The sequence below is a fragment of the Ranitomeya variabilis genome, chromosome 2 (assembly GCF_051348905.1).
Source record: "Ranitomeya variabilis isolate aRanVar5 chromosome 2, aRanVar5.hap1, whole genome shotgun sequence".
Taxonomy (NCBI): domain Eukaryota; kingdom Metazoa; phylum Chordata; class Amphibia; order Anura; family Dendrobatidae; genus Ranitomeya; species Ranitomeya variabilis.
This window is the reverse complement of record NC_135233.1, coordinates 2,265,710-2,293,294: the sequence shown is the minus strand read 5'-3', so window position 1 is coordinate 2,293,294 and position 27,585 is coordinate 2,265,710. Positions and strand designations below refer to the sequence as shown.

General features: G+C 52.4%; 1 protein-coding gene across 2 annotated transcripts in view; it reads right to left on the bottom strand.

Annotated features, from left to right (window-relative positions):
- Positions 1-27,585, bottom strand: part of USH1C (USH1 protein network component harmonin) — a 407,047-nt gene that overhangs the window by 235,915 nt on the left and 143,547 nt on the right. For both annotated transcript variants that reach the window (XM_077281844.1, XM_077281845.1), the window contains exons 5-12: positions 20,442-20,550; positions 19,879-19,903; positions 19,665-19,722; positions 12,465-12,568; positions 11,409-11,493; positions 11,172-11,231; positions 6,232-6,288; positions 5,992-6,134 (exon numbers count right to left, since the gene is read on the bottom strand). In XM_077281844.1, the coding sequence (XP_077137959.1) occupies positions 5,992-6,134; positions 6,232-6,288; positions 11,172-11,231; positions 11,409-11,493; positions 12,465-12,568; positions 19,665-19,722; positions 19,879-19,903; positions 20,442-20,550 (641 nt within the window). The remainder of the gene's footprint in view (positions 1-5,991; positions 6,135-6,231; positions 6,289-11,171; positions 11,232-11,408; positions 11,494-12,464; positions 12,569-19,664; positions 19,723-19,878; positions 19,904-20,441; positions 20,551-27,585) is intronic.

The window sequence follows — 27,585 nt, the reverse complement described above, 5'->3', positions numbered from 1 at the left end:
CGGTTCCATCAGAGAAAATATTCTAATTGGTCTGTAAATAGAGCCTTTGATATTGCTGACTCCAAACAAAGGTCAGAGCTTATTGAACCCGCCAGGACTAATAGCCGCACTCAAACAGATATTGTATCCAACACTAATTCTTCTGTTAGAGCGCATTTGACACAGCCTGTGTTGGTTTTGACGTACAGCACTTTTTTTAAATCAGTTTCTCAAATTGTCACACGCAATTTAAATTTACTTAAAGATGATCATATCATGGATTGTATTTTACAAAATGGTATTAGTATTGTTCCCAGGCGAGCCCCCACTTTAGGGAATGCCTTATCCTCTAGTTTTTTACAATCTAAAAAAACTAAAAATAGTGCAGACTGGTTGTCTGTTACAGGCTGTTTCAAGTGCGGTTCACGTTCCTGCAAAACTTGCACGTACGTGATAAAAACCGCACACTTTAATTGTTCACAAAACATAACCACGTTTTCTATAAAAAAAATTCTTAATTGTAACTCTGATTATACAGTTTATCTTGTGGAATGCACTGATTGTAAATTGTTTTATGTTGGATCCACCATCAGGAGGTTTAAAGAAAGATTCAGGGAGCATCTCTATGATATAGTGCATCCCACACTCCGACATGTTTCTAATGTTTCAAATCACTTCATTAACATTCATAATAGGCAAACTACGCATCTTAAAACCTTTGCCATTGAGCAGATATCAAAAGATATACGTGGTGGTGATCGGGAAAAGAAACTGCGTGATAGAGAGGCTTTTTGGATCTTTAGACTCAATACCAGAGTTCCATTAGGGTTAAATTTAAGGAAGGAAATTATGCTCCATTACTAAAGTTCTCTGCGGTTCGCATTTTATTATTTTTTTTTTTTATATTTTCTTTGTGATTTTGCATGTTCTTCATATATAGATGTATATTTTCTTTATACTTATTTCTGCCAACTTGTTTTGTAATTTTGTTCACCTCTGCAGAGTTTATTATGTTTGTATTTGAATCATGTGTTTATTTTAATTGCATTCACCTGCTGTGAACTGTTTTATTGCAACCATGTGTTCTTGTCAGCATACTGAGGACTAAGGGCATCTTTGTTGCCCGAAACGCGTCCAGGTGCTGGTTGCTCTCCGTCACCTTCATGCTGGTCATGTTCTAGCAGCGTTTTAAATGTTTAAATAAAATTTTGCACTTTTATCCCGGAGCTGGATCCACACCGTTTCTTTCTACATACCAATCAGTGTTGTGGCAGCAACACTCTGTATCCGTGCTCGGACTGACTTCTACCATCTCGTCTGAACTAAGGGTGAGCTGAAATACCGTTCTTTTTTCATGTGACAGCCTACTGTGCAGTGTCCTGCTACCTAAAACCACATGTGCCAAATGGGAGGAGCGCACATCTGAAGAAAGGACGGTAGGACCCCTGCGAGGTGTGACGTCTGAGCAGAACGTAACACTAGGAACCTCATGTGCAGTTATAGGGATTGTTGCCGAGAGGCTTTCGCTCATTGTAGGATTTCTGGAAGCGCCGGCCATTCTCCTTCACAGCAAAGAACAAATGGCAATTTACTGCCTGTCATACATGGCCTACAAATACATATTTCCACTACCGTGCGGTGATGTATGGTGGCGGCAGATGTGTGCCGATGTGGCGGTGTATATAAGGGTCATATAGAGTGTGTGCAGTGATGTACGGTGGCGGTAGATGTGTGCCGATGTGGCGGTGTATATAAGGGTCATATAGAGTGTGTGCGGTGATGTACGGTGGCGGTAGATGTGTGCCGATGTGGCGGTGTATATAAGGGTCATATAGAGTGTGTGCGGTGATGTACGGTGGCGGTAGATGTGTGCCAATGTGGCGGTGTATATAAGGGTCATATAGAGTGTGTGCGGTGATGTATGGTGGCGGTAGATGTGTGCCAATGTGGCGGTGTATATAAGGGTCATATAGAGTGTGTGCGGTGATGTATGGTGGCGGTAGATGTGTGCCGATGTGGCGGTGTATATAAGGGTCATATAGAGTGTGTGCGGTGATGTATGGTGGCGGTAGATGTGTGCCAATGTGGCGGTGTATATAAGGGTCATATAGAGTGTGTGCGGTGATGTATGGTGGCGGTAGATGTGTGCCGATGTGGCGGTGTATATAAGGGTCATATAGAGTGTGTGCGGTGATGTACGGTGGCGGTAGATGTGTGCCAATGTGGCGGTGTATATAAGGGTCATATAGAGTGTGTGCGGTGATGTATGGTGGCGGTAGATGTGTGCCAATGTGGCGGTGTATATAAGGGTCATATAGAGTGTGTGCGGTGATGTATGGTGGCGGCAGATGTGTGCCGATGTGGCGGTGTATATAAGGGTCATATAGAGTGTGTGCGGTGATGTATGGTGGCGGCAGATGTGTGCCGATGTGGCGGTGTATATAAGGGTCATATAGAGCGTGTGCGGTGATGTACGGTGGCGGTAGATGTGTGCCAATGTGGCGGTGTATATAAGGGTCATATAGAGTGTGCGGTGATGTATGGTGGCGGCAGATGTGTGCCGATGTGGCGGTGTATATAAGGGTCATATAGAGTGTGTGCGGTGATGTATGGTGGCGGCAGATGTGTGCCGATGTGGCGGTGTATATAAGGGTCATATAGAGCGTGTGCGGTGATGTACGGTGGCGGTAGATGTGTGCCGATGTGGCGGTGTATATAAGGGTCATATAGAGAGTGTGCGGTGATGTATGGTGGCGTTAGATGTGTGCCGATGTGGCGGTGTATATAAGGGTCATATAGAGTGTGTGCGGTGATGTATGGTGGTGGTAGATGTGTGCCAATGTGGCGGTGTATATAAGGGTCATATAGAGTGTGTGCGGTGATGTATGGTGGCGGTAGATGTGTGCCAATGTGGCGGTGTATATAAGGGTCATACAGAGTGTGTGCGGTGATGTATGGTGGCGGTAGATGTGTGCCAATGTGGCGGTGTATATAAGGGTCATATAGAGTGTGTGCGGTGATGTATGGTGGCGGCAGATGTGTGCCAATGTGGCGGTGTATATAAGGGTCATATAGAGCACGTGCGGTGATGTACGGTGGCGGTAGATGTGTGCCAATGTGGCGGTGTATATAAGGGTCATATAGAGCACGTGCGGTGATGTATGGTGGCGGTAGATGTGTGCCGATGTGGCGGTGTATATAAGGGTCATATAGAGCATGTGCGGTGATGTATGGTGGCGGCAGATGTGTGCCGATGTGGCGGTGTATATAAGGGTCATATAGAGCGTGTGCGGTGATGTACGGTGGCGGTAGATGTGTGCCAATGTGGCGGTGTATATAAGGGTCATATAGAGAGTGTGCGGTGATGTAGGGTGGCGGTAGATGTGTGCCAATGTGGCGGTGTATATAAGGGTCATATAGAGTGTGTGCGGTGATGTATGGTGGCGGTAGATGTGTGCCGATGTGGCGGTGTATATAAGGGTCATATAGAGTGTGTGCGGTGATGTATGGTGGCGGCAGATGTGTGCCGATGTGGCGGTGTATATAAGGGTCATATAGAGCGTGTGCGGTGATGTTGGCGGTAGATGTGTGCCAATGTGGCGGTGTATATAAGGGTCATATAGAGCGTGTGCGGTGATGTATGGTGGCGGTAGATGTGTGCCGATGTGGCGGTGTATATAAGGGTCATATAGAGCGTGTGCGATGATGTACGGTGGCGGTAGATGTGTGCCGATGTGGCGGTGTATATAAGGGTCATATAGAGCGTGTGCGGTGATGTTGGCGGTAGATGTGTGCCAATGTGGCGGTGTATATAAGGGTCATATAGAGAGTGTGTGGTGATGTACGGTGGCGGCAGATGTGTGCCGATGTGGCGGTGTATATAAGGGTCATATAGAGCACGTGCGGTGATGTACGGTGGCGGTAGATGTGTGCCAATGTGGCGGTGTATATAAGGGTCATATAGAGCGTGTGCGGTGATGTACGGTGGCGGTAGATGTGTGCCAATGTGGCGGTGTGTATAAGGGTCATATAGAGCGTGTGCGATGATGTACGGTGGCGGTAGATGTGTGCCGATGTGGCGGTGTATATAAGGGTCATATAGAGCGTGTGCGGTGATGTTGGCGGTAGATGTGTGCCAATGTGGCGGTGTATATAAGGGTCATATAGAGCGTGTGCGGTGATGTACGGTGGCGGTAGATGTGTGCCAATGTGGCGGTGTGTATAAGGGTCATATAGAGCGTGTGCGGTGATGTATGGTGGCGGTAGATGTGTGCCGATGTGGCGGTGTATATAAGGGTCATATAGAGCATGTGCGGTGATGTATGGTGGCGGTAGATGTGTGCCGATGTGGCGGTGTATATAAGGGTCATATAGAGAGTGTGCGGTGATATATGGTGGCGGCAGATGTGTGCCAATGTGGCGGTGTATATAAGGGTCATATAGAGAGTGTGCGGTGATGTATGGTGGCGGTAGATGTGTGCCGATGTGGCGGTGTATATAAGGGTCATATAGAGCATGTGCGGTGATGTATGGTGGCGGCAGATGTGTGCCGATGTGGCGGTGTATATAAGGGTCATATAGAGTGTGTGCGGTGATGTATGGTGGCGGTAGATGTGTGCCGATGTGGCGGTGTATACAAGGGTCATATAGAGAGTGTGCGGTGATGTATGGTGGCGGCAGATGTGTGCCAATGTGGCGGTGTATATAAGGGTCATATAGAGAGTGTGCGGTGATGTATGGTGGCGGTAGATGTGTGCCGATGTGGCGGTGTATATAAGGGTCATATAGAGCGTGTGCGGTGATGTTGGCGGTAGATGTGTGCCGATGTGGCGGTGTATATAAGGGTCATATAGAGTGTGTGCGGTGATGTATGGTGGCGGCAGATGTGTGCCGATGTGGCGGTGTATACAAGGGTCATATAGAGAGTGTGCGGTGATGTATGGTGGCGGCAGATGTGTGCCAATGTGGCGGTGTATATAAGGGTCATATAGAGAGTGTGCGGTGATGTATGGTGGCGGTAGATGTGTGCCAATGTGGCGGTGTATATAAGGGTCATATAGAGTGTGCGGTGATGTATGGTGGCGGTAGATGTGTGCCAATGTGGCGGTGTATATAAGGGTCATATAGAGTGTGTGCGGTGATGTATGGTGGCGGTAGATGTGTGCCAATGTGGCGGTGTATATAAGGGTCATATAGAGTGTGCGGTGATGTATGGTGGCGGTAGATGTGTGCCGATGTGGCGGTGTATACAAGGGTCATATAGAGCGTGTGCGGTGACGTATGATGGCGGTAGAGGTGTGCTGATGTGGCGGTGCATATAAGGGTTGTTACAGAACCCTCCAGCACCCAGAATATGTTATGCAGTTATTTGTATATATAATAGGTTCCATGTGAGAGGCAGGTCCCTAATGCATCAGACCACAGGCTGCGCCCCTGGGCAGAGGAGACAAGATATCCCCCTTCTGACCTCCCCCACCTTTGTAATTCCCACAGTAAATATTGTCAGGCTCCGGCCACCTGCGGCTATTGTATGTCTGGCCTGCCGCTTTTCAATTGGCCTGCCCTCTGTATCTGTGTGTAATATTCTGTGTCCTGTGAGTAAAGTGTTGTCATACTGGAAATACTGGAAATATGTGGAGAAGCAGTGATCTTTTATATGCGCCCATGTAACCAAGCAATTCCAGCCAGCGTCCTTCATTCAGAATCCAGCCAAAGCAGAGTGCACCTCCTGAAACAAGGGGTGGTACTAAGAAGGTACTCCAGCACGGTAGACCCCGCAACAAGGGTCATATAGAGCATGTGCGGTGATGTATGGTGGCGGTAGATGTGTGCTGATGTGGCGGTGTATATAAGGATCATATAGAGCGTGTGCGGTGTGGGAGGATGTCGCATTCACGCCATACTCCACATTGTGACGACACAACCATAGAGTAGTTCTTGGACGGGTACAGTACAGATGAGGACTATGGCCGGGGGTCCGACCTCTGGGGTCCGATCTTCCCGCTCACTCACTGTTTTCCTTTCTCCTGCTGCTCTTTTAGAATCTTGTTGGTTTCCATTGCCAGTTTCTTCTGGCGCAGCAGCTCTTGGCGCTCCAGCTCACGGCGTCGCTGTTCTATCAGCTTCTCATCCTCGGTCATAAAGAGCTCCCGGCCCTGCGAGAGACACGAGCGGTCAGTATGGCGGACCGTGTAAAGCAGACGCTCCCTGGATGTCATGTGTGCAGGCCCAGGACCACATGTGGACACTCACCGCCCCCGTCAGGACGCTCAGCGTCAGGGTCCGGCTGCTCTTCAGTACTCGCACAGCCTGGAAAGAGACCACCACAGATTTACAAACTCTACAGATTGAAAACCGGGCCATGCCAAAACCTGGTCACCAAAGGACAGAGATCTAGGGGGCATCAATGACGACGGTCACTATTCACAGGTACATAGTGCAGGTGGAGAGCAGACAGAAAGCCATCCACAGGAAGCCGAAGCCCCATGAGGCCATCACTATAAGCCCCAGAGAGGGGGAAATGCCCTCCTGACCCCACACACAGCGAGCGGACAAGCTCCCTGGATCAATGACCATCACAAAAATTACTGCCACCCTTCATGTGGTACTGCATTAGAGAGTATGTGGCAGAGAGCTGCGAAATGTCACTGCTCTTACAGTAAAGACTCCACAGTCCCACTGCTGTATACACAGAGGCCAGTACAGAGCACAGTATATAGGGAGGGGGAAAGAGCGGGGGGAAAGAGCGGGGGGAAAGGGCGGGGGGGAAAGAGCGGGGGGGAAAGGGCGGGGGGGAAAGGGCGGGGGGAAAGAGCGGGGGGAAAGAGCGGGGGGAAAGAGAGAGAGATGGTTCGGATAGAAGCTGTGGGCCTCCTTCCCATCTAATGGCCGACCTTCTCTTTCTGCACAATACAGAGGACGGTGCAGGACTCATCCCACACTGAGGACTCGGGGCCATGCATTACTCCTTACGTGTAAGGGGGAGGCGATTCCAGCAGGTAAGCAGGAAAGGGTTCTTTACAGTTAGAGCAGTTAGACTGTGCAGTGCCGACCATAAGAGGGAGTAATGGCCGCCACAATCAGCACTTATAGACGGAAGGAGGCATTGTGGGTAATCCGTATTAGAGGAGGTAGAGCTGATGAGAAGGGAGAACCGGAAGGATCAACGTCATCTCTCTACCTATGTGACTATGTAAGGCGAAAGGAGGCACGCAAAGCGAGGCCGGTGGGATCGGTCCGGTATCAGATGTGCCCTGATACACAGTGTCTATCCTAACATGGCGGGCTCCCACATTACACACTCCCTGTGCCCACACACGTGGCAGGCCCCCACACACACGTGGCAGGCTCCCACATTACACACTCCCTGTGCCCCCACACACACGTGGCAGGCTCCCACATTACACACTCCCTGTGCCCCCACACACACGTGGCAGGCTCCCACATTACACACTCCCTGTGCCCCCACACACATGGCAGGCTCCCACATTACACACTCCCTGTGCCCCCCCACACACGTGGCAGACTCTCACATTACACACTCCCTGTGCCCCCACACACACGTGGCAGGCTCCCACATTACACACCTGCTGTGCCCCCACCACACACACACACGTGGCAGGCTCTCACATTACACACCTGCTGTGCCCACACACACACACACACACACACACACACGTGGCATGCTCTCACATTACACACCTGCTGTGCCCCCCCACACACACACACGTGGCAGGCTCTCACATTACACACCTGCTGTGCCCACACACACACGTGGCAGGCTCTCACATTACACACCTGCTGTGCCCACACACACACACACGTGGCATGCTCTCACATTACACACCGGCTGTGCCCCCCCACACACACACACACGTGGCAGGCTCTCACATTACACACATGCTGTGCCCACACACACACACACACGTGGCAGGCTCTCACATTACACACCTGCTGTGCCCCCACCACACACACACGTGGCAGGCTCCCACATTACACACTCCCTGTGCCCCCACACCACACATACGTGGCAGGCTCCCACATTACACACTCCCTGTGCCCCCACACACACGTGGCAGGCTCCCACATTACACACTCCCTGTGCCCCCACACACACGTGGCAGGCTCCCACATTACACACTCCCTGTGCCCCCACACCACACACACGTGGCAGGCTCCCACATTACACACTCCCTGTGCCCCCACACCACACACACGTGGCAGGCTCTCACATTACACACCTGCTGTGCCCCCACCACACACACACGTGGCAGGCTCTCACATTACACACCTGCTGTGCCCACACACACACACACACGTGGCAGGCTCTCACATTACACACTCCCTGTGCCCCCACACACACGTGGCAGGCTCCCACATTACACACCTGCTGTGCCCCCACACCACACACACGTGGCAAGCTCTCACATTACACACCTGCTGTGCCCCCACCACACACACACGTGGCAGGCTCTCACATTACACACCTGCTGTGCCCACACACACACGTGGCAGGCTCTCACATTACACACTCCCTGTGCCCCCACACACACGTGGCAGGCTCCCACATTACACACCTGCTGTGCCCCCACCACACACACACGTGGCAGGCTCTCACATTACACACCTGCTGTGCCCCCACCACACACACACGTGGCAGGCTCTCACATTACACACTCCCTGTGCCCCCACACACACGTGGCAGGCTCTCACATTACACACTCCCTGTGCCCCCACACACACGTGGCAGGCTCCCACATTACACACCTGCTGTGCCCCCACCACACACACACACACGTGGCAGGCTCCCACATTACACACCTGCTGTGCCCACACACACAGACACGGCAGGCTCTCACATTACACACCTGCTGTGCCCCCCCACACACACACACGTGGCAGGCTCTCACATTACACACCTGCTGTGCCCACACACACACACGTGGCAGGCTCCCACAATACACACCTGCTGTGCCCCCACCACACACACACGTGGCAGGCTCCCACATTACACACTCCCTGTGCCCCCACACCACACATACGTGGCAGGCTCCCACATTACACACTCCCTGTGCCCCCACACACACGTGGCAGGCTCTCACATTACACACCTGCTGTGCCCACACACACACACACACACATGGCAGGCTCCCACATTACACACCTGCTGTGCCCACACACACACACACACACACACACACATGGCAGGCTCCCACATTACACACCTGCTGTGCCCACACACACACGTGGCAGGCTCCCACAATACACACCTGCTGTGCCCCCACCACACACACACGTGGCAGGCTCCCACATTACACACTCCCTGTGCCCCCACACCACACATACGTGGCAGGCTCCCACATTACACACTCCCTGTGCCCCCACACACACGTGGCAGGCTCCCACATTACACACTCCCTGTGCCCCCACACATGTGGCAGGCTCCCACATTACACACTCCCTGTGCCCCCACACACACGTGGCAGACTCTCACATTACACACTCCCTGTGCCCCCACACACACGTGGCAGGCTCCCACATTACACACTTGCTGTGCCCCCACCACACACACGTGGCAGGCTCTCACATTACACACCCGCTGTGCCCCCACCACACACACACGTGGCAGGCTCTCACATTACACACCTGCTGTGCCCACACACACACGTGGCAGGCTCTCACATTACACACCTGCTGTGCCCCCACCACACACACACGTGGCAGGCTCTCACATTACACACCCGCTGTGCCCCCACCACACACACACGTGGCAGGCTCTCACATTACACACCTGCTGTGCCCACACACACACACACACACACACACACGTGGCAGGCTCTCACATTACACACCTGCTGTGCCCCCACCACACACACACACGTGGCAGGCTCTCACATTACACACCTGCTGTGCCCACACACACACACACACACACGTGGCAGGCTCTCACATTACACACCTGCTGTGCCCCCCCACACACACACGTGGCAGGCTCTCACATTACACACCTGCTGTGCCCACACACACACGTGGCAGGCTCTCACATTACACACCTGCTGTGCCCACACACACACACACACACACGTGGCATGCTCTCACATTACACACCTGCTGTGCCCCCCCACACACACACACACGTGGCAGGCTCTCACATTACACACCTGCTGTGCCCCCCCCCACACACACGTGGCAGGCTCTCACATTACACACATGCTGTGCCCACACACACACACACACACGTGGCAGGCTCTCACATTACACACCTGCTGTGCCCACACACACACACACACACGTGGCAGGCTCCCACATTACACACTCCCTGTGCCCCCACACACACGTGGCAGGCTCCCACATTACACACTCCCTGTGCCCCCACACACACGTGGCAGACTCTCACATTACACACTCCCTGTGCCCCCACACACACGTGGCAGGCTCCCACATTACACACTTGCTGTGCCCCCACCACACACACGTGGCAGGCTCTCACATTACACACCTGCTGTGCCCCCACCACACACACACGTGGCAGGCTCTCACATTACACACCTGCTGTGCCCACACACACACGTGGCAGGCTCTCACATTACACACCTGCTGTGCCCCCACCACACACACACGTGGCATGCTCTCACATTACACACCTGCTGTGCCCACACACACACACACGTGGCAGGCTCTCACATTACACACCTGCTGTGCCCCCCCACACACACACGTGGCAGGCTCTCACATTACACACCTGCTGTGCCCACACACACACACACACGTGGCAGGCTCTCACATTACACACCTGCTGTGCCCACACACACACACACACGTGGCAGGCTCTCACATTACACACCTGCTGTGCCCACACACACGTGGCAGGCTCCCACATTACACACCCGCTGTGCCACCACACACCACACACACGTGGCAGGCTCCCACATTACACACCTGCTGTGCCCCCACAAACACGTGGTAGGCTCCCACATTACACACCTGCTGTGCCCCCACCACACACACACACACACACACGTGGCAGGCTCCCACATTACACACTCCCTGTGCCCCCACCACACACACACGTGGCAGGCTCACACATTACACACCTGCTGTGCCCCACACCACACACTCGTGGCAGGCTCCCATATTACACACCCGCTGTGCCCACACACACACACACGTGGCAGGCAGATTTGAGGAGTCACCTCTTTGTGGTCGATGCTGGAGAAGTCCACACCATTCACCTCCACGATCTGATCTCCAACCTGACATGAAGCAGAAAGATAAGATTAAGGACAACTATCCTGCGGGCGCCCAGCTGACGCCAACAACCACGGGGAGCCACAGGCTCAAGAGATGTCACTGCTCTGATTGGCTGTAATGTCCAGAAGTATGTGAACCCCCCACCCTAAACCAGCGAGCGGCAGGGCCTACAAGCTCACCTCCAGGCCAACCTCCGCAGACAGGGAGCCAGGCTTCACGTTACTGATGAAAATCCCCGGCTTCTGGGCAGGGCCGCTGGAAATGCTGCAGAAATAAGAGGGGCAAAAGCCTTGTAAAAGGGAAAGCCCACCCTCAGCAACCCACCGCCACTAACCCCTGTGCTAGACAAGTCCTCCCCACCGTAATCTGTTACCTTCCACGCCATAATCCTCCATACACGTCCCCCCTCCTCCGCCATAATCCCCCAGTACCAGACGTCCCCCCTCCTCCGCCATATTCCCCCAGTACCGGACGTCCCCCCTCCTCCGCCATAATCCCCCATATGGGGACACCTCCCCCCTCCTCCGCCATAATCCCCCAGTACCAGACGTCCCCCCTCCTCCGCCATATTCCCCCAGTACCGGACGTCCCCCCTCCTCCGCCATAATCCCCCATACGGGGACACGTCCCCCCTTTTCCGCCATAATCCCCCAGTACCGGACGTCCCCCCTCCTCCGCCATAATCCCCCAGTACCGGACGTCCCCCCTCCTCCGCCATAATCCCCCAGTACCGGACGTCCCCCCTCCTCCGCCATAATCCCCCATATGGGGAAACGCCCCCCCTCCTCCACCACCATAATCCCCCAGTACCGGACACGCCCCCCCTCCTCCGCCATAATCCCCCATACGGGGACACGTCCCCCCTCCTCCGCCATAATCCCCCATACGGGGACACGTTCCCCCTCCTCCGCCATAATCCCCCATACGGGGACACGTCCCCCCTCCTCCGCCATAATCCCCCATACGGGGACACGTTCCCCCTTCTCCACCATAATCCCCCGTACAGGAAATCTCCCCCGCCCACCCCCCTCCCCACATTTTATTCCTCAACACACCACCCGCTGCCATAGTCCCCTATAAAAGACATGGTCCCCCAACCATTATCTACCATACAAGAAAAGTAGCCCCTAGAAAGCAGGTCAGCCCTGGCCATAATCCCACCTACAGGGAAAGTCCCCCCTGCCATCACCCCTTGCTCAGGTCACCCTCTGGTACCACAGACAAGCTGCACCCACCTGCACCCCATGCCTGTTGTACCCACTAAACTGATAAAGGCTTTCTTCTCCTTGATGTCTCGTCCTCCGATGGAGGCCAGCCCCGCCATGCTGCTCTTTCCATCCTGTGAACACAATATTAGCGCTGATTAATGATGATGTCACAGAAGTAATCCGCAACCCCAGCATCTCCCACCAGAGTAATCCGCAACCCCAGCATCTCCCGCCAGAGTAATCCGCAACCCCAGCATCTCCCGCCAGAGTAATCCACAACCCCCAGCATCTCCCACCAGAGTAATCCGCAACCCCAGCATCTCCCGCCACAGTAATCCGCAATCCCCAGCATCTCCCACCAGCGCAATCCACAACTCCAGCATCTCCCACCAGAGTAATCCACAACCCCCAGCATCTCCCGCCAGAGTAATCCACAACCCCCAGCATCTCCCGCCAGAGTAATCCGCAACCCCAGCATCTCCCGCCAGAGTAATCCGCAACCCCAGCATCTCCCGCCAGAGTAATCCGCAACCCCAGCATCTCCCGCCAGAGTAATCCACAACCCCAGCATCTCCCACCAGAGTAATCCGCAACCCCAGCATCTCCCACCAGCGAAATCCACAACCCCCAGCATCTCCCGCCAGAGTAATCCGCAACCCCAGCATCTCCCACCAGAGTAATCCACAACCCCCAGCATCTCCCGCCAGAGTAATCCACAACCCCCAGCATCTCCCGGCAGAGTAATCAATAACCCCCAGCATCTCCAGCCAGAGTAATCCACAACCCCCAGCATCTCCCGCCAGAGTAATCCACAACCCCCAGCATCTCCCGCCAAAGTAATCAATAACCCCCAGCATCTCCAGCCAGAGTAATCCACAACCCCCAGCATCTCCCACCAGAGTAATCCACAACCCCCAGCATCTCCCACCAGAGTAATCCACAACCCCCAGCATCTCCCGCCAGAGTAATCAATAACCCCCAGCATCTCCCGCCAGAGTAATCCACAACCCCCAGCATCTCCCACCAGAGTAATCAATAACCCCCAGCATCTCCAGCCAGAGTAATCCACAACCCCCAGCATCTCCCGCCAGAGTAATCCACAACCCCCAGCATCTCCCACCAGAGTAATCCACAACCCCCAGCATCTCCCGCCAGCGTAATCCACAACCCCCAGCATCTCCAGCCAGCGTAATCCACAACCCCCAGCATCTCCCACCAGAGTAATCCACAACCCCCAGCATCTCCCGCCAGGCCGCCACTCCATAGCACAGAACGCATAGGAGACAGTCAACGCGGCTGCAGACGGCACTAGGTTTTCGTCTTTGTAAATGGTGGCATTTACGTTCCCTCCCCAGGACCGGCTCCGCAGGTACGTCTGTGGCCCCCGGTTTCATGTTTGGGTTTCTTGCCTCCCCCGTTGGCAGTTCTCCTGCAGACCAGGTTGTCTCTGCCAGCTCCTGGCTGGGGGGCACTGTCACAGGAGGGGGGGACGCTCCCGTATCACTGTAGATTAGTACTCGCCTACTGTAATCAATAGCAGCCAGGTGCCTGCCCCTTCATTCCTGACATGGGGACCCCCCCCCCCCGGCTCCCCATTTTGGCAGGGTCCTCTGACCTGGAACAGAGGGGGGGCACAAACTCATTAATAATGTCTGAAGCTCGTGGCGCCTGCAGAAGACAATGGCGACAATAAAGGAGCGCGAGCTCCGGGGGATTATCCTTCTGGGGTTTCACAGCAGGAGCTCAGACGCAGCCTGGACCTCCGACTCCTCACACCTGGCAATAAGACGGGAGCAGGGGGGATTATGGCATTCCAGCGATAAATCTGTCTGATAGCTGAGGACACCCAACACCTGAGGGGCCACACATGGATAGCAGCCAGGATACAGCGGCCCGTCATAGACAGAGCTGCTGGGATTTAAAGGGATTGTGCTCAGTGACTACAGACAGTGTCAGGTCGGTGACGTTATACTGATTACACTGATACCTGTGATCAGGATTGTGCTCCGTGACTACAGGCAGTGTCAGGTCGGTGCAGTTATACTGATTACACTGATACCTGTGATCAGGATTGTGCTCAGTGACTACAGGCAGTGTCAGGTCGGCGCCGTTATACCGATTACACTGATACCTGTGATCAGGATTGTGCTCAGTGACTACAGGCAGTGTCAGGTCGGTGCCGTTATACTGATTACACTGATACCTGTGATCAGGATTGTGCTCAGTGACTACAGACAGTGTCAGGTCGGTGCCATTATACCGATTACACTGATACCTGTGATCAGGATTGTGCACAGTGACTACAGTGTCAGGTCGGTGCAGTTATACTGATTACACTGATACCTGTGATCAGGATAGTGCACAGTGACTACAGTGTCAGGTCGGTGCCGTTATACTGATTACACTGATACCTGTGATCAGGATTGTGCTCAGTGACTACAGACAGTGTCAGGTCGGTGCCGTTATACTGATTACACTGATACCTGTGATCAGGATTGTGCTCAGTGACTACAGACAGTGTCAGGTCGGTGCCGTTATACTGATTACACTGATACCTGTGATCAGGATTGTGCTCAGTGACTACAGACAGTGTCAGGTCGGTGCCGTTATACTGATTACACTGATACCTGTGATCAGGATTGTGCTCAGTGACTACAGACAGTGTCAGGTCGGTGCCGTTATACTGATTACACTGATACCTGTGATCAGGATTGTGCTCAGTGACTACAGGCAGTGTCAGTTCGGCACCGTTATACTGATTACACGGATACCTGTGATGAGGATTGTGCTCAGTGACTACAGACAGTGTCAGGTCGGTGCCGTTATACTGATTACACTGATACCTGTGATCAGGATTGTGCTCAGTGACTACAGACAATGTCAAGTCAGTGCGGTTATACTGATTACACTGATACCTGTGATCAGGATTGTGCTCAGTGACTACAGACAGTGTCAGGTCGGTGCTGTTATACTGATTACACTGATACCTGTGATGAGGATTGTGCTCAGTGACTACAGACAGTGTCAGGTCGGTGCCGTTATACTGATTACACTGATACCTGTGATCAGGATTGTGCTCAGTGACTACAGACAGTGTCAGGTCGGTGCCGTTATACTGATTACTCTGATACCGGAGATCAGGATTGTGCTCAGTGACTACAGACAGTGTCAGGTCAGTGCGGTTATACTGATTACACTGATGCCTGTGATCAGGATTGTGCTCAGTGACTACAGACAGTGTCAGGTCGGTGCGGTTATACTGATTACACCGATACCTGTGATCAGGATTGTGCTCAGTGACTACAGACAATGTCAAGTCAGTGCGGTTATACTGATTACACTGATGCCTGTGATGAGGATTGTGCTCAGTGACTATACACAGTGTCAGGTTGGTGCCGTTATACTGATTACACTGATACCTGTGATCAGGATTGTGCTCAGTGACTACAGACAGTGTCAGGTCAGCTCCGTTATACTGATTACACTGATGCCTGTGATGAGGATTGTGCTCAGTGACTATACACAGTGTCAGGTCGGTGCCGTTATACTGATTACACTGATACCTGCGATCAGGATTGTGCTCAGTGACTACAGACAATGTCAAGTCAGTGCGGTTATACTGATTACACTGATGCCTGTGATGAGGATTGTGCTCAGTGACTACAGACAGTGTCAGGTCGGTGCCGTTATACCGATTACACTGATACCTGTGATCAGGATTGTGCTCAGTGACTACAAACAGTGTCAGGTCGGTGCCGTTATACTGATTACACTGATACCTGTGATCAGGATTGTGCTCAGTGACTACAGACAGTGTCAGGTCGGTGCCGTTATACTGATTACACTGATACCTGTGATCAGGATTGTGCTCAGTGACTACAGTGTCAGGTCGGTGCCGTTATACTGATTACACTGATACCTGTGATCAGGATTGTGCTCAGTGACTACAGTGTCAGGTCGGTGCCGTTATACTGATTACACTGATACCTGTGATCAGGATTGTGCTCAGTGACTACAGACAGTGTCAGGTCGGTGCTGTTATACTGATTACACTGATACCTGTGATCAGGATTGTGCTCAGTGACTACAGACAGTGTCAGGTCGGTGCTGTTATACTGATTACACTGATACCTGTGACCAGGATTGTGCTCAGTGACTACAGACAGTGTCAGGTCGGTGCCGTTATACTGATTACACTGATACCTGTGATCAGGATTGTGCTCAGTGACTACAGACAGTGTCAGGTCGGTGCCGTTATACTGATTACACCGATACCTGTGATCAGGATTGTGCTCAGTGACTACAGACAGTGTCAGGTCGGTGCCGTTATACTGATTACACTGATACCTGTGATCAGGATTGTGCTCAGTGACTACAGACAGTGTCAGGTCGGTGCCGTAATACTGATTACACTGATACCTGTGATCAGGATTGTGCTCAGTGACTACAGACAGTGTCAGGTCGGTGCCGTTATACTGATTACTCTGATACCTGTGATCAGGATTGTGCTCAGTGACTACAGACAGTGTCAGGTCGGTGCCGTTATACTGATTACACTGATACCTGTGATCAGGATTGTGCTCAGTGACTACAGTTGTCAGGTCGGAGCCGTTATACTGATTACACTGATACCTGTGATCAGGATTGTGCTCAGTGACTACAGACAGTGTCAGGTCGGTGCAGTTATACTGATTACACTGATACCTGTGATCAGGATTGTGCTCAGTGACTACAGACAGTGTCAGGTCGGTGCCGTTATACTGATTACACTGATACCTGTGATCAGGATTGTGCTCAGTGACTACAGTTGTCAGGTCGGAGCCGTTATACTGATTACACTGATACCTGTGATCAGGATTGTGCTCAGTGACTACAGGCAGTGTCAGGTCGGTGCCGTTATACTGATTACACTGATACCTGTGATCAGGATTGTGCTCAGTGACTACAGTGTCAGGTCGGTGCCGTTATACTGATTACACTGATACCTGTGATCAGGATTGTGCTCAGTGACTACAGTGTCAGGTCGGTGCCGTTATACTGATTACACTGATACCTGTGATCAGGATTGTGCTCAGTGACTACAGACAGTGTCAGGTCGGTGCTGTTATACTGATTACACTGATACCTGTGATCAGGATTGTGCTCAGTGACTACAGACAGTGTCAGGTCGGTGCTGTTATACTGATTACACTGATACCTGTGATCAGGATTGTGCTCAGTGACTACAGTGTCAGGTCGGTGCCGTTATACTGATTACACTGATACCTGTGATCAGGATTGTGCTCAGTGACTACAGACAGTGTCAGGTCGGTGCTGTTATACTGATTACACTGATACCTGTGATCAGGATTGTGCTCAGTGACTACAGACAGTGTCAGGTCGGTGCCGTTATACTGATTACACCGATACCTGTGATCAGGATTGTGCTCAGTGACTACAGACAGTGTCAGGTCGGTGCCGTTATACTGATTACACTGATACCTGTGATCAGGATTGTGCTCAGTGACTACAGACAGTGTCAGGTCGGTGCCGTAATACTGATTACACTGATACCTGTGATCAGGATTGTGCTCAGTGACTACAGACAGTGTCAGGTCGGTGCCGTTATACTGATTACTCTGATACCTGTGATCAGGATTGTGCTCAGTGACTACAGACAGTGTCAGGTCGGTGCCGTTATACTGATTACACTGATACCTGTGATCAGGATTGTGCTCAGTGACTACAGTTGTCAGGTCAGAGCCGTTATACTGATTACACTGATACCTGTGATCAGGATTGTGCTCAGTGACTACAGACAGTGTCAGGTCGGTGCAGTTATACTGATTACACTGATACCTGTGATCAGGATTGTGCTCAGTGACTACAGACAGTGTCAGGTCGGTGCCGTTATACTGATTACACTGATACCTGTGATCAGGATTGTGCTCAGTGACTACAGTTGTCAGGTCGGAGCCGTTATACTGATTACACTGATACCTGTGATCAGGATTGTGCTCAGTGACTACAGACAGTGTCAGGTCGGTGCCGTTATACTGATTACACTGATACCTGTGATCAGGATTGTGCTCAGTGACTACAGGCAGTATCAGGTCGGAGCCGTTATACTGATTACACTGATACCTGTGATCAGGATTGTGCTCAGTGACTACAGACAGTGTCAGGTCGGTGCCGTTATACTGATTACACTGATACCTGTGATCAGGATTGTGCTCAGTGACTACAGGCAGTGTCAGGTCGGTGCCGTTATACTGATTACACTGATACCTGTGATCAGGATTGTGCTCAGTGACTACAGACAGTGTCAGGTCAGTGCCGTTATACTGATTACACTGATACCTGTGATCAGGATTGTGCTCAGTGACTACAGGCAGTGTCAGGTCGGTGCCGTTATACTGATTACACTGATACCTGTGATCAGGATTGTGCTCAGTGACTACAGACAGTGTCAGGTCAGTGCCGTTATACTGATTACACTGATACCAGTGATCAGGATTGTGCTCAGTGACTACAGGCAGTGTCAGGTCGGTGCCGTTATACTGATTACACTGATACCTGTGATCAGGATTGTGCTCAGTGATTACAGGCAGTGTCAGGTCCTCCAAGATGGCGCCGCCCGCACCTGTGCAGTAGCAGCTCAGAGATAGCCGAGATCAGCGACATGTCAGCAGGCTGCATTATGAATACCTATCCAGAGCACCACATACACCAACCCCGAACCGGGGCAAGAGCATACCATTAACTACAAACTGAAGTTAACGTTTGGGGCCGGCAGCAAGGCCCTGGTGGGGATGGTGTAGAGGCCGGCAGCAAGGCCCTGGTGTAGGAGGAAGAGCGTAGAAGCCGGCACCAAGTCCCTGATGGAGGGGGGAGGGTGTAGAGGACGGCAGCAAGACCTTGTTGGAGGGCGTAGAGGCTGGCAGCAAGACCCTGGTAGAGAGGGGAGGGCGTAGAGGCCGGCATCAAGGCCCTGACGGAGAGCGGAGATGCCGACAGCCAGACCCTGGTGGAAGGGGGGGGGGGGTTAGGGCGTAGAGGCCTACAGCAAGGCCATGGTGGAGGGGGGGAGGGCGTAGAAGCCAGCAGCAAGGCCCTGGTGGAGAGGGGAGGGCGTAGAGGCCAGCAGCAAGGCCCTGGTGGAGAGGGGAGGGCGTAGAGGCCGGCAGCAAGGCCCTGGTGGAGGGGGGAATGTATGGGCGCTTCCCATTAGAGGTCTCTTGCAGTTACCTCGGTCTCGGACACATACTGGTCGGCGTACTGCCACTTCAGAGGATCCTCTGCCGAGCTGCAGCACAAAGTACAGAGAGTTACTGGAGTGTGTGGGCATGGCCCAGCGCAGAGGCGGAAACAGCACAACACTGGCGTCTGGTGGGCCTCCCCAAGTACAACAATGGGCACGAGGGAATAGTGGGGGCTACGCCATTAGCAGCACACGCTTTACCTTTTAACTGGTATCATCCCAACATCTGCAGAGAGAAGAAAAATAAGTCACATGGGCAGATCCCCACCCGTCACACACGCGGGGCGCAGACCCCCACCCGTCACACACGCGGGGCGCAGACCCCCACCCGTCACACACGCGGGGCGCAGACCCCCACCCGTCACACACGCGGGGCGCAGACCCCCACCCGTCACACACACGGGGCGCAGACCCTGACTCCGTCACACATGGGGAGCAGACCCCCACCCCACCGTCACACACATGGGGCGCAGACCCCCACCCCACCGTCACACACATGGGGCGCAGACCCCCACCCCACCATCACACAGACGAGGCGCAGACCCCCACCCCACCGTCACACACATGGGGCGCAGACCCCCACCCCACCATCACACAGACGAGGCGCAGACCCCCACCCCACCGTTACACACATGAGGCGCAGACCCCCACCCCACCGTCACACACATGAGGCGCAGACCCCCACTATCACAGATGAAGCACAGACCCCCACCCCACTATCACAGACCCCCACCCCACCATCACATGCGGGGAGCAGAACTTACGCCGCACTTTGATGGAGACCACCTTCTTGGTGCGGATCAGATTGATGACCTCCTCATGGATACATGAACCGATCGAGTAACCATTAATGCGAACCACCTCGTCTCCAATCTGAAAGAGAAAGAGTTAATGTGCTGGGAAGGTGAAGGGTCCGGCTGCCCCCTCTAATGAAAGCCGTCTCCACAGCACAATGGCGCAGAGAACCCGACACCATGTGACCGGACACAACACAGGTTTGATCCATTTTTTTTTGTGTCTTGTGAATGAGCAGGTTTCACAATGAGCCGATGGTACGGGGGAGGGGAGAGATGGGGGACGGGGGTCCAGATTACAAGACGTGCCACCATGATCGACACAAAGTCACTGATAACCGGGAAATACCTGGGGACCAGAGGACAATGGCTGATTGTCTCCATCACTAGCAGAAATCCTGTACAACCGCACCTGGACAACGAGCGCAGGCTGTCAGCTCTTGGGTCACAAAGAAGAATGGCGGGTTGTCCCCTCTCGCCGGTGTTATTCATATTGGTGATGGAGCCCTAATCAAGGACATCGAGGGAGTGACCATACCAGGAATATCCCATACAACCATGGAGCGGCCCCATACCGGCCCTTATGCGGATCCTGGAGAGAGATGGCGATCTCTAATCTCAGAATAAGCCAAATCCGAAGTGTTCGGAATAAAGATACCTGCTGGCAATCACAATGTCCCTTCCCCTGGCCGGGCGACTATAGGAAGTATCTTGGTATTACCATCAGCCCATCCTATCACCACTCCTGGCCCTAATAGCAGACCATACAAAGAAGTGGAGGGCCCCAGATCTTTCATGGATGGGCAGAAATAACCTAATTAAAAGCATTCTCTTACCTAAACTAATATATCTATTTCTAATGCTGCCTATAGAGCTGTCCGAGAACGTCCTGACCCGAGTAATTCCATAACTACATATGGAATAAGCATCGTTCAAGGCTATCTCTACCCAGGAGAAGCGGAGGGATGGGAGCCCCCAATATCCACTTCTACTATTCAGCTGCTATGCTTTCAAGGACGGTTGATTGGGTCAAGATGACTAGAGGAACCCTGGCTCACTATAGAAGAGCAGAGGTCTCCGATTCAGTTGCGATCTATTATCCCATCTCCCATTACACCACTCAAAACTACCTTCCCAAACCTCGTCACTGGGGCAGCGGTGAGGTGCTGGGAATCTGTGGCACCCTACTGGTCGCCCTCCCCACTAACCAGGGTATCAGACATCATAGCTGAGAGGTCACCCCTGCTGGATCAGATATATAAGGAGGGTGAGGTGCTGGGAATCTGTGGCACCCTACTGGTCGCCCTCCCCACTAACCAGGGTATCAGACATCATAGCGAGAAGTCCCCCCTGCTGGATCAGATATATAAGGAGTGTGAGGTGCTGGGAATCTGTGGCACCCTACTGGTCGCCCTCCCCACTAACCAGGGTATCAGACATCATAGCTGAGAAGTCACCCCTGCTGGATCAGATATATAAGGAGGGTGAGGTGCTGGGAATCTGTGGCACCCTACTGGTCGCCCTCCCCACTAACCAGGGTATCAGACATCATAGCTGAGAAGTCACCCCTGCTGGATCAGATATATAAGGAGGGTGAGGTGCTGGGAATCTGTGGCACCCTACTGGTCGCCCTCCCCACTAACCAGGGTATCAGACATCATAGCTGAGAGGTCCCCCCTGCTGGATCAGATATATAAGGAGAGTGAGGTGCTGGGAATCTGTGGCACCCTATTGGTCGCCCTCCCCACTAACCAGGGTATCAGACGTCATAGCTGAGAGGTCACCCCTGCTGGATCAGATATATAAGGAGTGTGAGGTGCTGAGAATCTGTGGCACCCTACTGGTCGCCCTCCCCACTAACCAGGGTATCAGACATCATAGCTGAGAAGTCCCCCCTGCTGGATCAGATATATAAGGAGGGTGAGGTGCTGGGAATCTGTGGCACCCTACTGGTCGCCCTCCCCACTAACCAGGGTATCAGACGTCATAGCTGAGAAGTCACCCCTGCTGGATCAGATATATAAGGAGGGTGAGGTGCTGGGAATCTGTGGCACCCTACTGGTCGCCCTCCCCACTAACCAGGGTATCAGACATCATAGCTGAGAGGTCCCCCCTGCTGGATCAGATATATAAGGAGAGTGAGGTGCTGAGAATCTGTGGCACCCTACTGGTCGCCCTCCCCACTAACCAGGGTATCAGACGTCATAGCTGAGAGGTCACCCCTGCTGGATCAGATATATAAGGAGGGTGAGGTGCTGGGAATCTGTGGCACCCTATTGGTCGCCCTCCCCACTAACCAGGGTATCAGACGTCATAGCTGAGAAGTCCCCCCTGCTGGATCAGATATATAAGGAGGGTGAGGTGCTGGGAATCTGTGGCACCCTATTGGTCGCCCTCCCCACTAACCAGGGTATCAGACATCATAGCTGAGAAGTCACCCCTGCTGGATCAGATATATAAGGAGGGTGAGGTGCTGGGAATCTGTGGCACCCTATTGGTCGCCCTCCCCACTAACCAGGGTATCAGACATCATAGCTGAGAAGTCCCCCCTGCTGGATCAGATATATAAGGAGGGTGAGGTGCTGGGAATCTGTGGCACCCTACTGGTCGCCCTCCCCACTAACCAGGGTATCAGACATCATAGCTGAGAGGTCACCCCTGCTGGATCAGATATATAAGGAGGGTGAGGTGCTGGGAATCTGTGGCACCCTACTGGTCGCCCTCCCCACTAACCAGGGTATCAGACATCATAGCTGAGAGGTCACCCCTGCTGGATCAGATATATAAGGAGTGTGAGGTGCTGAGAATCTGTGGCACCCTACTGGTCGCCCTCCCCACTAACCAGGGTATCAGACATCATAGCTGAGAAGTCACCCCTGCTGGATCAGATATATAAGGAGGGTGAGGTGCTGGGAATCTGTGGCACCCTATTGGTCGCCCTCCCCACTAACCAGGGTATCAGACATCATAGCTGAGAAGTCCCCCCTGCTGGATCAGATATATAAGGAGGGTGAGGTGCTGAGAATCTGTGGCACCCTACTGGTCGCCCTCCCCACTAACCAGGGTATCAGACGTCATAGCTGAGAAGTCACCCCTGCTGGATCAGATATATAAGGAGGGTGAGGTGCTGGGAATCTGTGGCACCCTACTGGTCGCCCTCCCCACTAACCAGGGTATCAGACATCATAGCTGAGAAGTCACCCCTGCTGGATCAGATATATAAGGAGTGTGAGGTGCTGGGAATCTGTGGCACCCTACTGGTCGCCCTCCCCACTAACCAGGGTATCAGACATCATAGGTGAGAGGTCACCCCTGCTAGATCAGATATATAAGGAGTGTGAGGTGCTGGGAATCTGTGGCACCCTACTGGTCGCCCTCCCCACTAACCAGGGTATCAGACGTCATAGCTGAGAAGTCACCCCTGCTGGATCAGATATATAAGGAGGGTGAGGTGCTGAGAATCTGTGGCACCCTACTGGTCGCCCTCCCCACTAACCAGGGTATCAGACGTCATAGCTGAGAAGTCACCCCTGCTGGATCAGATATATAAGGAGTGTGAGGTGCTGGGAATCTGTGGCACCCTACTGGTCGCCCTCCCCACTAACCAGGGTATCAGACGTCATAGCTGAGAAGTCACCCCTGCTGGATCAGATATATAAGGAGGGTGAGGTGCTGGGAATCTGTGGCACCCTACTGGTCGCCCTCCCCACTAACCAGGGTATCAGACATCATAGCTGAGAAGTCACCCCTGCTGGATCAGATATATAAGGAGTGTGAGGTGCTGGGAATCTGTGGCACCCTACTGGTCGCCCTCCCCACTAACCAGGGTATCAGACATCATAGCTGAGAAGTCACCCCTGCTGGATCAGATATATAAGGAGGGTGAGGTGCTGGGAATCTGTGACACCCTACTGGTCGCCCTCCCCACTAACCAGGGTATCAGACATCATAGCTGAGAAGTCACCCCTGCTGGATCAGATATATAAGGAGTGTGAGGTGCTGGGAATCTGTGGCACCCTACTGGTCGCCCTCCCCACTAACCAGGGTATCAGACGTCATAGGTGAGAGGTCCCCCCTGCTGGATCAGATATATAAGGAGAGTGAGGTGCTGGGAATCTGTGGCACCCTACTGGTCGCCCTCCCCACTAACCAGGGTATCAGACGTCATAGCTGAGAGGTCACCCCTGCTGGATCAGATATATAAGGAGGGTGAGGTGCTGGGAATCTGTGGCACCCTACTGGTCGCCCTCCCCACTAACCAGGGTATCAGACATCATAGGTGAGAGGTCCCCCCTGCTGGATCAGATATATAAGGAGAGTGAGGTGCTGGGAATCTGTGGCACCCTACTGGTCGCCCTCCCCACTAACCAGGGTATCAGACGTCATAGCTGAGAGGTCACCCCTGCTGGATCAGATATATAAGGAGGGTGAGGTGCTGGGAATCTGTGGCACCCTACTGGTCGCCCTCCCCACTAACCAGTATCAGACATCATAGCTGAGAGGTCACCCCTGCTGGATCAGATATACAGGTCCTTCTCAAAAAATTAGCATATAGTGTTAAATTTCATTATTTACCATAATGTAATGATTACAATTACACTTTCATATATTATAGATTCATTATCCACCAACTGAAATTTGTCAGGTCTTTTATTGTTTTAATACTGATGATTTTGGCCTACAACTCCTGATAACCCAAAAAACCTGTCTCAATAAATTAGCATATCAAGAAAAGGTTCTCTAAATGACCTATTACCCTAATCTTCTGAATCAACTAATTAACTCTAAACACATGCAAAAGATACCTGAGGCTTTTAAAAACTCCCTGCCTGGTTCATTACTCAAAACCCCCATCATGGGTAAGACTAGCGACCTGACAGATGTCAAGAAGGCCATCATTGACACCCTCAAGCAAGAGGGTAAGACCCAGAAAGAAATTTCTCAACAAATAGGCTGTTCCCAGAGTGCTGTATCAAGGCACCTCAATGGTAAGTCTGTTGGAAGGAAACAATGTGGCAGAAAACGCTGTACAACGAGAAGAGGTGACCGGACCCTGAGGAAGATTGTGGAGAAGGACCGATTCCAGACCTTGGGGAACCTGAGGAAGCAGTGGACTGAGTCTGGTGTGGAAACATCCAGAGCCACCGTGCACAGGCGTGTGCAGGAAATGGGCTACAGGTGCCGCATTCCCCAGGTAAACAGCGGCAGAAGCGCCTGACCTGGGCTACAGAGAAGCAGCACTGGACTGTTGCTAAGTGGTCCCAAGTACTTTTTTCTGATGAAAGCAAATTTTGCATGTCATTCGGAAATCAAGGTGCCAGAGTCTGGAGGAAGACTGGGGAGAAGGAAATGCCAAAATGCCTGAAGTCCAGTGTCAAGTACCCACAGTCAGTGATGGTGTGGGGTGCCATGTCAGCTGCTGGTGTTGGTCCACTGTGTTTCATCAAGGGCAGGGTCAATGCAGCTAGCTATCAGGAGATTTTGGAGCACTTCATGCTTCCATCGGCTGAAATGCTTTATGGAGATGAAGATTTCATTTTTCAGCACGACCTGGCACCTGCTCACAGTGCCAAAACCACTGGTAAATGGTTTACTGACCATGGTATTACTGTGCTCAATTGGCCTGCCAACTCTCCTGACCTGAACCCCATAGAGAATCTGTGGGATATTGTGAAGAGAAAGTTGAGAGACGCAAGACCCAACACTCTGGATGAGCTTAAGGCCGCTATTGAAGCATCCTGGGCCTCCATAACATCTCAGCAGTGTCACAGGCTGATTGCCTCCATGCCACGCCGCATTGAAGCAGTCATTTCTGCCAAAGGATTCCCGACCAAGTATTGAGTGCATAACTGAACATTATTATTTGTTGGTTTTTTGTTTGTTATTAAAAAACACTTTTATTTGATTGGACGGGTGAAATATGCTAATTTATTGAGACAGGTTTTTTGGGTTATCAGGAGTTGTATGCCAAAATCATCAGTATTAGAATAATCAAAGACCTGACAAATTTCAGTTGGTGGATAATGAATCTATAATATATGAAAGTTTAATTGTAATCATTACATTATGGTAAATAATGAAATTTAACACTATATGCTAATTTTTTGAGAAGGACCTGTATAAGGAGGGTGAGGTGCTGGGAATCTGTGGCACCCTACTGGTCGCCCTCCCCACTAACCAGGGTATCAGACATCATAGCTGAGAGGTCCCCCCTGCTGGATCAGATATATAAGGAGGGTGAGGTGCTGGGAATCTGTGGCACCCTACTGGTCGCCCTCCCCACTAACCAGGGTATCAGACGTCATAGCTGAGAGGTCACCCCTGCTGGATCAGATATATAAGGAGGGGCGTTATTTCCATACAAGATATGAAGGAGCTCCCCACTACGTCCAATTACACCTTCATCCACTATGAATCCCTCAGGAAGACATTGCGCCTGATTAGTGGAGACAATGCGGCCGTTAACCACCTTTGAAGCTTTTTGCTCTGAAACAAGACTCCTCTATAATGCGCTACTCATAAAAGATATTCCCCTGAAAATAGATTTTCTGCTGAAATGGGGAAAAGAATTGGGCCACTCTTACCAATTCTCAAATTAACCTACCGTAATTTACAAATCTACATACGGGCCTTCACAAGATGTGAGAGCTCAAGACAATAGTTACAAAATACTAACCCACGGGTCCACAACTCTCCTGCTGCATAAGGCTATGTCTCCACGGTCAGGATGGCCGGCGGGATCGCCGCAGCGGCGAAGCCGCTCGGCGCTAAGCCCCGCCCCCTTTCTGGGACGCGATCATGCCGGATGTGTTAACTCTTCACATCCGGGATGATCGCTCTGTCCCATAGGGCCCTGTGATATGCCTTGCGGGGACGCTGCGTCCCCGCAAGGTGTACGGACATGCTGCGATCTGAAAAGACGCGCAGCATGTCCGGAGTCGCAGGGCCGCCGCGTGCGGGTTTCCACGCATAGTGGAGACGGGATTTCATAAAATCCCCTCCACTATGCTGGAACATCTGGACGCTGCTTGTTTGACGCTGCAGCTCTGCGCAGCGTCAAACAAGCAGCGTTTCCTGACCATGGGTATGGGTATACTAAGGGTATGTGCACACG